The sequence below is a fragment of the Pomacea canaliculata genome, linkage group LG6 (assembly GCF_003073045.1).
Source record: "Pomacea canaliculata isolate SZHN2017 linkage group LG6, ASM307304v1, whole genome shotgun sequence".
Taxonomy (NCBI): domain Eukaryota; kingdom Metazoa; phylum Mollusca; class Gastropoda; order Architaenioglossa; family Ampullariidae; genus Pomacea; species Pomacea canaliculata.
In genome coordinates, this window is record NC_037595.1 from 10,867,854 (window position 1) to 10,883,159 (window position 15,306).

Genomic DNA, 15,306 nt, shown 5'->3' on the forward strand with positions numbered 1-15,306 from the left:
ATATGTCATACGATATTTCTGTTTTTTTCTTTTTCAGTCTTCACTTCCATGTCACTGCTGTAAAGCTGTGGTCAAAGAGAAGAATACAGTTTTTTCTGGATACAACCTTATGAACAACATTGAAGTGTTCTGTGCCATGCGAAGAGAGATGATACTAAAGGTCGGGGGCAGAACATTTGTGTCCAAAACAATATGGAACGTGATGTCGGATGTTTCGTTTTTGTGTTTGGCTCCTAGAAGTTTCTACATATCCAGCACAAATTTACTGGGTTTACTGCCTCTTGCCAAACTTCTGATAAAGATAAAAATAAGGCTGTACAGTAGTAGCTGACATTCCAATGTGTTCACGTCAGTATGAAACTCGTTTTTTTTCACGGTTGTAAATTGAAAATTGTGAACAAAATCAAAATATCTGCTTGAATAGACCAAGGACGTGTATAGGTGGACTGCTGTCTGCAGAGACCAATGCTTAGCCTCTTGCGAAGTTTTCCGCCGTAGTCTCGGCGAACCTAAACAATGAATGGGAATGAACCGGAAGCTTTATACACATCTGCCTCGTTTTAGCAGTTAATTGGGAAAAAAATCGTCTGCCAGCAGTCCAGTAATACAAGTTCGTGGACAGGCAATGATGGCAAAGACGCTGCTGTGTCAAGAAAAAGTGAGAGACAGGGAAAAAAAAGCTAAATTAATATTTATGCCAACAATGATATTTTGAACTTATTTTTAAACTTATTTATATTTCGTCTGAATGCAATATAAAAGCACCGCGCCCTTGAGCTGGCTCCCTCAAGTCTCCAACATTTATGAACATTCATGGGCAGGCATTGTGTGTGACAAAGGCCAGCTTTGAGTGACTGTATACGAGAAGAGTTGTGTTCATTTGGAGAAGTCGCTTCAGAGAGAAACTATAATGAAGGGTGCATCCTGTTGTGTACTTGTTAACCACAAAGTGGATGTGATTTAGGAAAGTCTGATATATACATGGTTTACGTTCTTTTCGTAAATAAAGTATGTCAGACAATGCAACTTTACCAGTACTTTTCCAGGGATTAATTTTGTATGTGCATGTCTGTTTGTCCTTCTGTCTATGATATCAGTTAATTAACTGTTAAAGTCTTCCAAAAGTACACTCTATTCGATTATTTAATGTGAAGTATTATTTCAACCAGTTTATAACATTCTTTTGTTAAAAGAAATTTGTGGCTGAAATAAGGTAAGGACTATGCTAAAACTATCATTATGAGATAAAATACAAAATAAACCAAACTTTAAAAGAAATAGAAGAGTAAATATAGTTGATTAATGGTTGACCACTATTCACGACCAATCTCACACCCCACAATGGAATGTAAAATCATAAGGAGGTGGATGATTATTACAGGCAACATCATGTTTAGCCTTATAACAGCCCGCAAGACCTAGAGGCTGTTGGGCTTAGTTGAAGTATATGGACATAGAAGGTTAATTCAATTGCAAGTTGTGTATGAAATTAAGAAAGCGGGCGGTCTTATGGTCCTTCGGATGACTGTAATTCAACCACTACGAGGCAACAATGCAGAGGAAATAATTCAAATTAAACTTGTTGCTGTGAAGCTGAACTTGGAACATGTCAGATTTGTGTAGATGTAACTGTTAAAAATACAATAAAGTTAAAAGTTTCATGCGCAGGCACAACTTTCCACCAACCGCGACTAATGAACAGTTCTCAGGGATTCGAAAGATGATGCTGCTCGCTGTGTGAAACAGCAGTGAGGTTACCCAAGCTAGAGACGTGTCACATATACATATACATAAAATAACAGATTTCTTGTGGCAAGGAGCAAGACACTGATTTGATGTCCACTTGTAGTTACAACAGCTGCTGTGACACAGTATGTACTTATTTATGAATGTCTATGAATATGTATCCATACACATCTGCATGTCTATGTATTTTCATGTTAATATGTCTCAATGTCATTATGAACGTTTCTTGTAATTAAATATGTGGCTACATACTCCTAACTTGGAAAGTATCATTAGTCATTTCTCAAATGCTATTACTAAACTTTTTATTAAACTCTTTAGCCTGTCGTTAATGTTGATGGCTCAGTGTAAACATTTCTTTCACGAACCATTCGTGTCAACTACAGCAATCGCTTGGTTAATTATGAGTGACAACACATCTCACTTTATAAGTGACAGGTCTTATGAAGGATGGAAGAAAAGCTCTTCTGCAAGAAGGACAATTTCGGTAACGATAGATGGTTTTTCGATGAAGACATTCGACTTCCTCCTTTACCACCAGGCTTACCCCATGGGGACCGACTTAGCTATATTCGTAACCTGGACCTTAGACCTGACGATGTCATTATTGCTGGCTACCCGAGGTCAGGTAAGACCATCGTGACATTTGGTCTTCAAATTCAGGTCAGTTGGCTTACTGGTTAAAGGTGTTTGTTTGCATACCTGAATGTGATTAGGAGCAAATTACTGTCCTGTTTGATTATATGTTTTTAGCGTGTCTTGCAAGCCTGTCCTCGCCTCATGACATTATGTTTCTGAAGGTAACAACTGGCTTCATCAGATGATCTACATGCTAAAAGAAGGGTCTCTGGCTCCACCTCCCTTGTTCGGTCAGGATTCACATGTTGTTATTGAGAACACCTCAGAGAACAGACACATCCTCCCACCTGTCAAACCTCGCGTTCTCTTCACACATCTCCTCTTCAAGGACCTGCCTCGGGCCGTGACTGACAAGAAGGTCAAGATCGTGCACATCACGCGCAATCTCAAGGATGTCTTTGTGTCCTTGCATTGTTTCACAGAGAAAATCGGCGTGTATCATCCCCCTTGGCCTGAGTTCTTTGCCACCATGCTAGATGACGGATGTGAGTCCAGTGTATATGTAACGGCTTACTAAAAAGACTTAAAGTATTTTCGGTAGAACTATTGTGTTTTAAAAAGCAGGGTTTACTTTGCAGTCACTTTATTCATAAAAATTGTGAATACATCTGAACATGTGCTCGAGCCGCCATTTTGCGTGAAATCTGTCTTCTGTTGTATGAAGTCATGGCAAGTGTAGCAGATGACAAAAGGGCGAAATCAGTCACAAAAAAATTAAATTTTTGAAAATCGCTGCCTCTAGACTTTAATTTTAAAAATCTCTGAAGGTAGGACGACGACAGGCTCTTGTGTTTATCTCTAGACTGGTATGGAGATGTCTTTGACCACGTGACAAGCTGGGAGAAGGCGATCGACGATCATCCTGAGCATCCATTTTACTGTGTGACGTACGAAGACTTGACACAAGTAAGGAGGACTTGTCCGTCTTCAATAACAATGTCAGGTGATGTAGTTGTACTTTATACATCCTTCAATAGTGAGACATTAGGGAAAATATTAAACTATGTAAATAATTAACTGTTTGGCAGCATAGGTTCTGTGTTTGGTTGAATGGTTGCCAATCGCAGGCTGAACCGTTGATTTGCTCCTGGTTGTTTGATTCATTTCAAAGGACGCAGTTGGCCATCTGGAACACATTGACCAGTTTCTGGAGACAAACAGAGGAAGACCTTTCTGCCAGGCGGTGGTTGAGAAATGTCACATCGACAACATGGTCAATCTGCGAATGGCACAGGACGCTGTCATTGATCGCAACTTGCTTTTTAGAAAAGGTAGTATAACATAACTGCCATCAGTGTATCTAAAATTAAAAGTTAATATCGACACGATTAGTCAGACACATGTAGAGCCACATTTTTGTTGTATCTTCCATGGGACAGCGTGAAGTCATCAATGCTCACTTTGCTGTTGATGCGCATGCGTGTAGCTGATGATGTCTTCTTTATGCACACTGTAGCTTTTGTTGTTTTTCAAGACTTGTTTCTTTCTGTCCTTTCTGTTCTAATCTGCTTGGTACAGATGCACAGCAAAACATTTTTCATGCATGGGAAAGAATGAAAAGACATGACAGTCTACCTTCCTGTATCTGTAGGCCATAACTATCTTTATAAAATTAAGTGAAACAGATTTATCTCAATTATCTGTAAAATTTTGCATCTCTTGTTATCTCCTGCTCTTCGATATTTTTAACATGTCATGTGTAATATCTGCAGGAACTGTAAAAGACTGGAAGAACTGGTTCACTGTGGCGCAGAACGAGGAGTTCGAGAAGGTTGTCCGGAAGAAGATGGCCGGCTACAAAAGTCTACATATTTACGAACTTGAATAATTGGTGGAAAATTGCATATCTTCGCCATTTTGACTTTTGTTACAAACTCCAGAATTTAGCCTTTTTACTTAAAGGTCAACACGAGGGCAATATTCTTTCTCTATATTCGGGTTTAGTTTATTTTGAAACAATAAATATGAACAAAATAATTAAACTTTAGTTGCAAGATATAATCTTTCTTGCTGGATAAGGATAATGCTGATAATATTGTTGTGTTTGTGACTGTCACGATGTTACGTGTAGACAAGAATGGTGTAGAAAGTGTTGATGTTCATAGCTGCTGCTTTATTCCTTTTTGTTCTCATAGTTTAACAGCTCTTTTTTTTTTTTTTTTTTCCTGTATTTTTTTCTTTTTTTGTGTGTGTGTTTTTGTTAGGACGAAGTTCGCACGGCACGTTGGAACAAAGTTAATTCACTGGTGTTTGTAGCCAGCATCTTTAAGAAATAAGTACAAACTCCATTTGACTGTATGACCGAACACTCACCAACAGCATCTTGTGTCCCTGTCTGTTTTCTTTGACTAAGGATTGCTTTGCTTCCCTTCAGTCAGCTCATGCAGACGATGCTATTTTTAGATAATCCGCCCTTTTGTCACTTCTTGCTTTCTTGACCAATCCAGGTTTAATTAAGAGACAAAAAAAAAAAAAAATTTCTCGTCGAAATATGTTTTATGATACTTTATGCTGTATTTCGATGAGCACTCGGTTTAACCTTAAAGTTTTTATGAATATTGTACTAAAAAGAAAGTAATATTAACAAGCGTTTTTTCCCAATGGAAAGCAGATAGAAAATTTTAATTCACACATTCTTTCTCTCTTTTTGGTTCTTTCTTACTCACATGCTTTCTTTCTACCGTCCATCTTTTTTAATTTGCTCGCGTAAAGACCACCCTAAACAGTTAATTAATGGATGAGTTTTGGAAGCAGAAATTTACCGGCTAGTTTTATATCGCCTATATCTACTGATATTTGAAAAAACCGCAAACGGTTGAGGTTGGTCTTTAACACAAATTGAATGAATTTTGTCACAGGCACTTCAAGGGGTTGTGATCTTTTATTCCTTTAATGCACTCTGACCTGAGGCTCAGCAAAATTATATATATATAAATACTGACTGAATGCCTTTTGTCTATTTGCATGTCTGTCTGCATATACGTTTGTCTGTTAGCGTAGTGCATGAGCGTATGAGATACACGTTTGAGAAAGCGGATGCAAATTTAAAAGGAATGTATGCACCTGTTAACTTTAGCATAAATATTATTATGTTTGTGTAAAATATTCCAATCGTCCGGTCTACCTGTGCATTCGTCATTTTGTCGGCGCACGCGTGTGCACACACACACACATCTGTGTATGTTTTCTAAAAGTGCACAATACACGTGTAACTAAAGTTCATGGCTTCGGTCACTCCAGAGACCTACTTTACTTGTCAGAAATGTATTTTATAAGGATTGAAGATTTGCTTAGAGTCTGACCAAACTTTCACAACGCAAAAGGTTTTTTTTGTTGTTGTTGTTTTGTTTTTTTTTTTGTTCTTTTTGTTTTGTTTTTTGCTGCTGCAAACAGTACACAAAACACCAAACCCAGACCGAATACACACGGTAGGTGTTCTTAACTCTCTGAGCACGACATAAAAGTATAAATATTACAAAGACTGGCTAATAACTGAGAACTGTGAAGAAGGCAGTGGATGATGTTTGTTTTTTTTTTTATTTATTATTGATGCTCTCGGGTAAACATTAGACCAAGAAGCCTATAATTATACATTTTTGGAAAGGAGAAAGCTTGAACTTTGCTATAAAAGTAATGAAATTTGCCTTCACTGTGCTTCCCCATGCAAAGCCACGAGCGTGGCCCATCGTGCCCGAGGGTTAAGAGTACGATTCACCTGTAAACTTTGCCCTTTGACCTACCCGGAAAATGACGCGAAGCGAGAAAGGAAGACAACTGTGGCACACAGTAGCGGGTGGGAAGCTCGGTCACTCACGGGGCAATGACGTCATGTGGCTGCCGAGCTGCGCACGCAAATCACGTTCAGTCTCGGCTTACCTTATCAGGTGTGAGCTGCCGCTCTCTGCATGGTCTCGGCTAAGCAGTGGAGCGTGTAAAGCACGTGCAGGTAGATTCAAGGCTTCCTACACAACTAGTGTCTGACAGGAGCTTTCCAGCTGTCTCTCGGCTAATCATGGAGGACGTTAATTATATATAATTAGTATACTTAGTGTCTTTTTCTGCGACACATGCGCTTGTACTCTTTCTTTTTCCGCACGCACACACACACACACATATAACTGTAAGTTGGTTCAATTGAACATATAGAGTGTTGATCGGGTCATGTGTAGGTCCTCGAAATGTCCCTTAGGGTTGTAATATTCCTGATCCTCTTTAATAGGTTTCTTAAAGCTCTTTAAATCATCTTATTTATTCTAGCTTTTTTATCCTTCAACAGAAACCCCACACATTCATTCAATCTGTGTTTGTTCATATCTATTCATATCCACATACTCCGCCTTCTTAACTGGTTATATATATATAAAACAGGTTAAAAGGCTACAGAGCACTTTTAAGTCAGCTTGTGAGGTTAACTGCACTTTATGCATAAGGGCAGGTTGAGTCGAACGTTCTTTAACTGGATTTGTTTCGGTTTGGATATCCCGCAGGTAACCTCTTTCCATAACTCTACTGAAAATATTTTTCAACCTCTCTATGCCACAGTCGAATCACCCAACCACTTTTAAACATCTTTACAAAATAAACAAAAATTAACTTTATGAGAAACCATTGAGTGAACTACAAAATTGTGATGTTGACTGACAGGATGGATGTGAAGGGCGTGCATAGAATCAAAGATGGATGGTCGTCACATGTGTGTATGCGTGTATGTATATGTGTATATTATATATGAATGCAAGAGTGCTTGCATTAATGTATATATCATATATTAATGTGTGCACTTTTATCAAATGAATGGCTGACTGCAGCTCAAACTGGTTTAGCTGTATAAGTAGGTGGAGAATATGCCTGTGCGACCTTTCGTGCCGTATGCTGATTTTCTCGATTTTATTAAGATTGTATTTCTCTTCATAATGTGTTTTGATGTTTCTAAAGCCCCCGGAGGAAGAACATAATTTTTCTTTTATCTCGAATCTAGCATTCTCGCCTCATGCAACAAAGGTAAAGTTATGTTACATGGCTTTGAACTGTTATTTGCGATTAAAACAGGTCACCGTGTGGGTCAAATGTTGTTGGTCACCCATTTCACTGTCAGCAGTCGAATAGTGCTGGGACACGTGACACTGCCACTAACGTTAAAATTCATTCCACGCACAAGGATATACTCTGTACTATTCAGAATGTTCTAATGTGAGCTGATTAAACACACCGAAATACACAATTTTATCCAAGAATACCATGACAGTAAACATTTAGAAGGTTGGCGAAGGGTGATGAGATACATTTTCCTTTATGAGCAGCAGGTGGGTCTTAGTAAGATGAATAGAATCTGCATAAAGGATGAATTTGGCAACGATCGGTGCTTTCTTGGCGAGGACATACGGCTTCCACAATTCCAAAAAGACAATCTTAGCCTCGAGGACCGCTTGAGACTCATCCACAACTTTGACCTTAGACCTGACGACGTCATTGTTGCCGGTTACCCGAGGTCAGGTAAGAGAATCACGTCCTCCCCTACTCAAAATTCAGACACACACAATAGTTTGTTTTGTACTTTTATATCTACGCTAGTGTTTACTGTTTTCTGTGTTTCATTCCAATGGACTAATAAGCTCTGTGTGTGCGTGCAGAGGTGTGTGTGTACTTTAAGTACGAGATAAATCCCAGCCAGCACACTTCAGTTTCGTGGCAGGAGACCATAAAGAAAAAAAAGAAATCTCACAAGTTTACATTTTAATTATGTAATTAAAATAAATCTGAATTTATAGAAATAGGTGGTATATTGTGGTGGCAGGTGAAACATTATTTTTTAATTGTTTGAAGGTAACAACTGGCTTCATCAGATGATCTACATGTTGCTGGAAGGAACCCTGGACCCACCTCCCTTGTTTGGACCGGATTCTTATGTAAACCTGGAGTCAGCCTCAGACACTAGTCGCGTCCCCCCACCTGTCAAACCTCGCGCTCTTTTCACGCACCTTCTCTTCAAGGACCTGCCAAAGGTCGTCACTGAAAAAAAGGTCAAGGTGGTGCACATCACTCGGAATCTCAAGGATGTCTTCGTGTCTTTGTATTGTCTTACAGAAAAATTTACTATATGCCAATATCATCCACCGTGGCCAGAGTTTCTTTCTACTATGCTAGATAATGGCTGTATGTCATTCAGATTTGCATACCTTAAGTTTTCTAAACGACGAAATTACACAAAAAATATTATTGTCTGGTTATATATTGTGCAGAAAATTCGAAGTAACATAAGTCTTGTGATAACGGTGTAGCAAGTAAGCCTTTCTCAAGAAAATAAACAGTTTAAAAGAATAGGTTTTGTTTTTGTAGTTTCTTGGTTTTATGGTAAACCTTTTGATTAAAGTTACGAGCTTTCAAAAAAAGTAGAGAAATATTAGGTTAGCTTAGGTTCTGTGTTTGGTTGAATGGTTGCCAATCGCAGGCTGAACCGTTGATTTGCTCCTGGTTGTTTGATTCATTTCAAAGGACGCAGTTGGCCATCTGGAACACATTGACCGGTTCCTGGAGAGAAACAGAGGAAGACCTTTCTGCCAGGCGGTGGTTGACAAGTGTCACATCAACAACATGGTCAATCTTCGACTGGCACAGGACGCTGTATTAAATCGCACAATGCTTTTTCGGAAAGGTAAATGATATCTGTAAAGACAAAATTAAAGTTAATCTCTGCGTGTAAAGACAAATTGGTCATTTCTTCAATTTCTTCCTTTCTACTTCCTCACTTTCTTCATAAACAAAGTCACAGCTGGGAGTGTGGCTCGGACTTCTTAAAATCTTAATTTTTGAGGTAGGAAGCAGATAATCTAAATAACTATTTATATGTTATACATACAAGTATATACACAATACATGACTACAGATTACTAATTGCTAGTCTTTCTTGACGTGCAAGTTTCAGCTTCACTTTAAAGACATTAAAAACAGAAATAATTTGTGTTTATACTTTATAACCTGACATTAAATATTGTGTATAATGTAAGTATTTTATGTGACATATAATACAATTTGTCACGCATTTAGAACTACACAGAGAAAGTTTAAAAAATGACCATTTCTCTTGTTATAAATCCCTCCCTTTTTTCTTCTTTTCAGAAAATAAACAGCTGAATTATCAGCTCGAATGCATACACATAAACACATCATGGTTTTCAACAATGTGGTTTTGACATGTAGCTGTCTATAATTAAAAAAGTCAAAAACTAAAATCATATATTCATTCACACTGTACTGCAAACAATGACTCATAAACAAAGTCGCAGCTTGGAGTGCGGCTCAGACTTCTTTAAATCTTTATTGTTGAGGTTATAGCGAGGTGAACAGGAGTTCAATCGATGACAGTTAATCAAGTTACAGGGTGTATACGACTGCTGTGCACGTAGCAGCTCAGTGTTCAGACCCGCCACCTCACAACTTGTCGACTACCCGGCGGTCCCGTTACTACAGGCAGAGTACATGTTACTTTACCAGCGACTCTTCTTCGTTTTACTCAAATCCCTTGTGTTAGTAAGATGGATATGGTGTGCATCAAAGATAAATTCGGCAACGATCGGTGGTTTATTGGCGAGGACATACGGCTTCCACCCTTAAAACACGAACTAAGCCTCGCGGACCGCTTGAGACTCATCCACAACTTTGACCTTAGACCTGACGACGTCATTATTGCCGGTTACACGAGGTCAGGTAAGAGGATCACGCCCTCCCACACACAAAATTCACACACACGCACCGCTTATGCCATATAGTTTGTTTTGTACATTTATATCTATTTGAGTGTTTACTGTTTTCTGTTTTATTCCAATATGCTCCTTTTGTGTGCCAGCGTGCCTACGTGTGTGTGTGTGTGAACTTTAACTATGAAATAAATACCAACCAGCACACTTCAGTCTGGTAGCAGGATCCCGTAAAGGCGATGAGGGTCAACTTTGAGTACATTCAGTTTTTTTGAGAAAAGGAATAATTTGATCATAACAAAGTTATACTCTGCTGTGTTAAACTAAAAGTGAGAAATGGTCTTAAACAACATTTTAAACAAGGTATCCCATAGTGTTAGTTCGGATATCACTCGAAAAATGCAAAATTCAAACGCTGTTTGTTACCGTATTCTTGTTGGAACCCGTCATACCACGAAACAAAACTGAATTTGCAATCTCTGTAACTACTAACTTATACATTAATCAATCGTCAGGTTACACTAAGAAGTTTTAAAGTAAACAAATCTGTTCGTTAATCCTGAAGTTATCCAATTGGATAATTAAATAATGACTCCTAAATGAGTAGAACAGAAATGGAAATGAGTGATTGTCTCCTTCCTTTCTCGAGTTTTGAAAAAAATGCATTGTGGGACTATCAACAGATTGTAAATATGCTTTTCGCAAAGTTGACATGCATATGAAAACCTTCTTAAATCACTCAATTTGTTCGGAACAGAATAAATAATTTTAGCTTCAAAAGAAATCTCATAATTTTGCATTTTAATTATGTAATTAAAATAATTCTCAATTTATAGAGTTCGGTATTATATTGTGGTCAGGGCCGAGGGGCAGGCGGACGAGGCATCTGCCTAGGGCCCCGCGCTTTTGATTGATATGGTAACTAGGCATATGGAAGTGTAGTCAGCCGTATCACATTCTCGCTGGACGCGCTTGATTAATGCCAGAGACATTGCAGAGGATTTGGATACAGAACCAGTTTTTAAAGCTACACGAATTAGAAAGAGAAGGAGAATGTTTGATTACGAACAATACGAAGGAGAAGATGTAGGAGGAAGAAATGCCCAGGAGGATTTCTGCATCAACTGCTTCAACATGATAGTGGATACAGCAATTGCGTCTCTTCAAAGAAGATTTGAACAATTAAGGAATCATAATCAAATTTTTGGATTTATCTACAACTTCAAGGAGTTGCCAATGTCGGTGCTGAAGTCATGTGGGAAGAATTTGGAAGATGTGTTAACACATGGAGAAAGCCGAGATGTCGATGGATACATGCTTGCCGAGGAAATGGACGTATTGAAGTATGTTTTTCCAGATTCTGTGCATGGAGACCTTCGTAAGATGTTGACTTTCCTCTCCATTAAAGGACGATCATTCGATTTTCCGAATTTATGGATTGCCTGAAGAATTGCCCTCACAATACCTGTGACAGTAGCTTCCGGAGAACGAAGTTTCTCGAAGCTGAAATTAATTAAAACTTACCTGCTGTCAACGATGTGCCAAGATCGGCTGAGGAACATTGCCTGTGGCCATACTCTCCATCGAGAACAGTGTTTCTCGGGAATTAGATTTCAGTGAACTGATTGATGATTTTGCTTCAATGAAGGCCAGGAAAGTTCACTTGTAAATATTTTTTAGCGTTGAAAACTTACATGTTATATTATGCCGTATGTTTACGTGTTGCTATGTTATTTGGTTACTAAATCTGAATGTCTTTCGCATGTACGTGTGTCGGTGTGTGTGTTGTGTGTTACTTAATGGCGGATACAAACCCATCAACTCAACCTCAACTACGACTGCAGACTGTTGCCTGTCTGTAGGGCTCCCTTCGTTGTAACCTATTGACGAACGTTACAAATAAATTAATCGTAGGCTTATGTTGTAATGTGTATGCAGCGTGTTGTCAATGATAAAAGACGAGATATCCCTGAGGAAAAAAGTGACTTTAGATCCCAACTAAAACCGTGTGATCGTGGCGTGAGGGCCCCGCACATGCCCTTTGCCTCGGGCCGCGCGGGGGCTAAGAACGGGCCTGATTGTGGTGGCATGTAAAACATTATTTTCTATTGTGTGAAGGTAACAACTGGCTTCATCAGATGATCTACATGTTGCTGGAAGGAACCCTGGATCCGCCTCCCTTGTTTGGACCGGATTCTAACGTGGTCCTGGAGTCAGCCTCAGACACTAGACGCGTCCTCCCACCTGTCAAACCTCGCGCTCTTTTCACGCACCTTCTCTTCAAGTACCTGCCAAAGGCCGTCACTGAAAAAAAGGTCAAGGTGGTGCACATCACAAGGAACCTCAAGGATGTCTTCGTGTCTTGTTATTGTATTTCAGAAAAACTTACTACATGCCAATACTATCCACCGTGGCCAGAGTTTCTTTCTACTATGCTAGACGATGGCGGTAAGTCATTGAGATTTGCAAGCCTTAAGTTTTTTTAAGACGAAATGAAATAAACAATATTTTGCTTTGGTTATATTTTGAAGAGAAAATACTAAGTAACATGAGTCTGGTAATAACGGTGTAGCAAATAAACGTTTAAAAAAAATAAACAATCAGTTTAAAATTATTTTTTTGTAGTTTCTTTGTCTTCAGACTTACGTTTTGATTAGAGTTACGAACTTTCAAAGAAAGTAGAGACATATTTACTTGCATTAAAGTTATTTACTGCAAAGAAGTTGTCGCAAATATTTATAATTTTATTAAGAATTTTAAAATAACTCATAATCTTTAGTGTGGTATGGAGACGCCTTTCACCACGTGACAAGCTGGGAGAAGGCGATCGACGATCATCCTGAGCATCCATTTTACTGTGTGACGTACGAGGAGTTGTCACAAGTAAGATCATCAGTGTCGTTATTCCTCGTATACAGGGACGTCACAGTACGTCACTGTTCTTGCACGCTCTCTCGTCTCATGCGTATGCCCACATGAATAGTGAGGGAGATTATATATAAATGCTATAAATATAAACACAATATATTATTGGATACTTCTATATATCTCTCTAAAAGAGATAAACATATTTTCTCTAACATTTCTAAAAAAGAAAAAGACTACCAACAGTCACCTACACAGTTTCACACAAACACAAACACACACACACTGTTCAAGAGTGGAAAAGCGCTCTTCCTGGTAAATAGTTCTTTCCAAATGGAGCCTTGGCTTCTAGAAATGATGTAATGGCTAGGGAACCAGTAGGAGAAGATTTCTGTCGTCCTCTCAATACTGAGGAGAGAAGAATATGAACGTTGTTCACTGTCAGAATGGAGTTCCCCCCCCCCCCCCTCACCACACGCCGATCATCTTCCTACACCACTGTGATGATGTAGTTGGGGAGAGAAGTTTCTGATGATATGAGAACATTAAACCTCTTACCCCTGGTGTATGACATAGTGGTCTTTGTGCAAAGACTATCATCATGTTAGTCTTGACCACCTAAACAAACAAGTTTTATCTTGGTGGACAGAACCTCGAACCACACAGACCGAATGTTACAACGTTGTTAATCAGATTGTGATAAACCGACTGAACGCAGAGTTGCTGATCTCGAAATTCCTCACACATGCACTGGTTTGTTGTCCTAGTCGAAACACTGGTACTTTCATGTCAATATACGTAAATAAAATAGTTTGCAGTTAAATTAATTCGCTAGTTGACTGTAAGTTTTTTCAGTGGTTAGTTTAGTTGCGAGATAGATTGCTGCTGGACTGTTAGTCGTCTTGCTGTCTGTGTTCTTTGGTTGTTTCTTGTGCCTGTGTTATTTTTATGTTTTTGGTTTTGTTGTTTATTCCATTCAGAATGGTGTTGATCAGCTGGAACGTATTGACCAGTTCCTACAGACAAACAGAGGAAGACCTTTCTGCCAGGCGGTGGTTGAGAAGTGTCACATCAACAACATGGTCAATTTGCGAATGGCACAAAACGCTAAATTTGATCGCACCATGCTTTTCAGAAAAGGTAAATGATATCTGTAAAGACAAAATTAAAAGTAATATCTAAGTGTAAAGACACATTAGTGTTTTCTTTAATTTCTTCCTATTCTTCCTTTCTCTTTCTTCCTCTTTTCAAGGAAAACTGTAAAAGCGTAACTGATCTACGACTTTAATTTTAAATTTTTCAGAAAAGTTAATATTAATAATGGTGACAATCAGGGCTTCTGCTTACGCAAAAAATTGCGTACTGTACGCATTAAAAGTTGGGAGGACCCCTTCAATTTTCGTCAATGGGGTCCCCTTCAAATTTGGGCGAAGAACAGGGACCCCTTAAAAATCTGAAGAAGGGGTCCTTGGGACCCCAAAGAATTTAGCCTTAGCAGAAGCCCTGGTGACAATAATGAGGATAGTAGACATAATAACAACAATAATAATAAGAACAACAATAAGAATGATAATACATTTTTAAATCAGAGCATAAAATCAATCATTTATGTTAATCAAAATTACAATACTAAAGTGTGACCACAGCTAGGCCTACTGGGCATCTGGGCAGTAAATTGTTCATTCTCTAGCGCGGATATTATTTCTTTAATATCTGTTAAATTTACAAGAAGTTTTTAACCCACTCACCTGTTCTGACAAATGTTCTATGAGTCAAACTATTCATGTGTAATATCTGCAGGAGTTGTAGGAGACTGGAAGAACTGGTTCACTGTGGCGCAGAACGAGGAGTTCGAGGAGGTCGTCCGAAAGAAGATGGCCGGCTACAAAAGTCTCCTTCGTTACCAACTTGAATAATTAAATCAACATATTGTAAATCTCAGTACCAGCAGATAGTGTCTTTTATCAGACAATTCATTCTTTGTTCTTCTCGATATTCCAGACTTTGTTACTTTTGCTTCAGTACTCATAAATGTCTGTAAATCCCTACCCCATACTGAAGATCTGTCTACTGTTGTCATAATGAGTAAAACGATGCTCTTTCTCAATGACAAACAGAAACTCTAGATACCGACAGGAAACAGGGTGTTTTAATCAGGAAATAGCTATCGATAAATATCGTCTCCAAAAAGTAATAATAAAGCTACGTGATGTCCATAAAGTCAGCCAGTCTAATTAGTGTACAGGCTACATACTCACATGAATGCGTACACAAGAACAATAAAGTATTGTCAATGTGGTGAACGATAGTCATTACATAGAGCTGTCTGAATGATGAAGAATTTACCTCGTATAAATAGAAG

The 15,306-nt window shown here is 38.6% G+C and overlaps 4 protein-coding genes across 7 annotated transcripts in view; all 4 read left to right on the forward strand.

The window, feature by feature from the left end:
• The window catches only part of LOC112566690 (baculoviral IAP repeat-containing protein 3-like), a 48,554-nt gene that overhangs the window by 4,693 nt on the left and 28,555 nt on the right, over positions 1-15,306 (forward strand). Inside the window, exon 5 of one of the 2 annotated variants that reach the window (XM_025243011.1) lies at positions 38-1,031. The exons of the other annotated variant lie outside the window; for it this stretch is intronic. The gene's annotated coding sequence lies outside the window, so the exon portion shown is untranslated. Of the gene's footprint in view, positions 1-37; positions 1,032-15,306 lie in introns of those variants that run through there. 2 annotated transcript variants of the gene reach the window in all.
• On the forward strand, positions 1,589-5,326 carry LOC112566686 (sulfotransferase 1C2-like). 2 transcript variants are annotated; one of them, XM_025243006.1, is made up of 6 exons: positions 1,589-1,871; positions 2,185-2,374; positions 2,547-2,870; positions 3,188-3,291; positions 3,497-3,656; positions 4,098-5,326. In XM_025243006.1, exons 2-6 carry the CDS (start codon positions 2,197-2,199, stop codon positions 4,211-4,213), a joined length of 882 nt encoding a protein of 293 aa, XP_025098791.1. In that variant the 5' UTR covers positions 1,589-1,871; positions 2,185-2,196; the 3' UTR covers positions 4,214-5,326. The 2 variants fall into 2 exon arrangements, with proteins under 2 accessions (XP_025098791.1, XP_025098790.1); XM_025243005.1 differs by having other exon boundaries at positions 1,593-1,871; positions 2,179-2,374.
• Positions 7,246-9,603, forward strand: LOC112566693 (sulfotransferase 1A1-like). Of its 2 annotated transcripts, XM_025243016.1 has the most exons (5): positions 7,294-7,386; positions 7,686-7,878; positions 8,209-8,405; positions 8,878-9,037; positions 9,502-9,603. In XM_025243016.1, the coding sequence occupies exons 1-5, from the start codon at positions 7,309-7,311 to the stop codon at positions 9,573-9,575; spliced, it is 702 nt and encodes a 233-aa protein (XP_025098801.1). In that variant the 5' UTR covers positions 7,294-7,308; the 3' UTR covers positions 9,576-9,603. The 2 variants fall into 2 exon arrangements, with proteins under 2 accessions (XP_025098802.1, XP_025098801.1); XM_025243017.1 differs by lacking the exon at positions 9,502-9,603 and having other exon boundaries at positions 7,246-7,386; positions 8,209-8,538; positions 8,878-8,987.
• Positions 9,772-15,241, forward strand: LOC112566687 (sulfotransferase family cytosolic 1B member 1-like). Its single transcript, XM_025243007.1, has 5 exons — positions 9,772-10,089; positions 12,198-12,527; positions 12,859-12,962; positions 13,925-14,084; positions 14,745-15,241. Exons 1-5 carry the CDS (start codon positions 9,918-9,920, stop codon positions 14,858-14,860), a joined length of 882 nt encoding a protein of 293 aa, XP_025098792.1. The 5' UTR covers positions 9,772-9,917; the 3' UTR covers positions 14,861-15,241.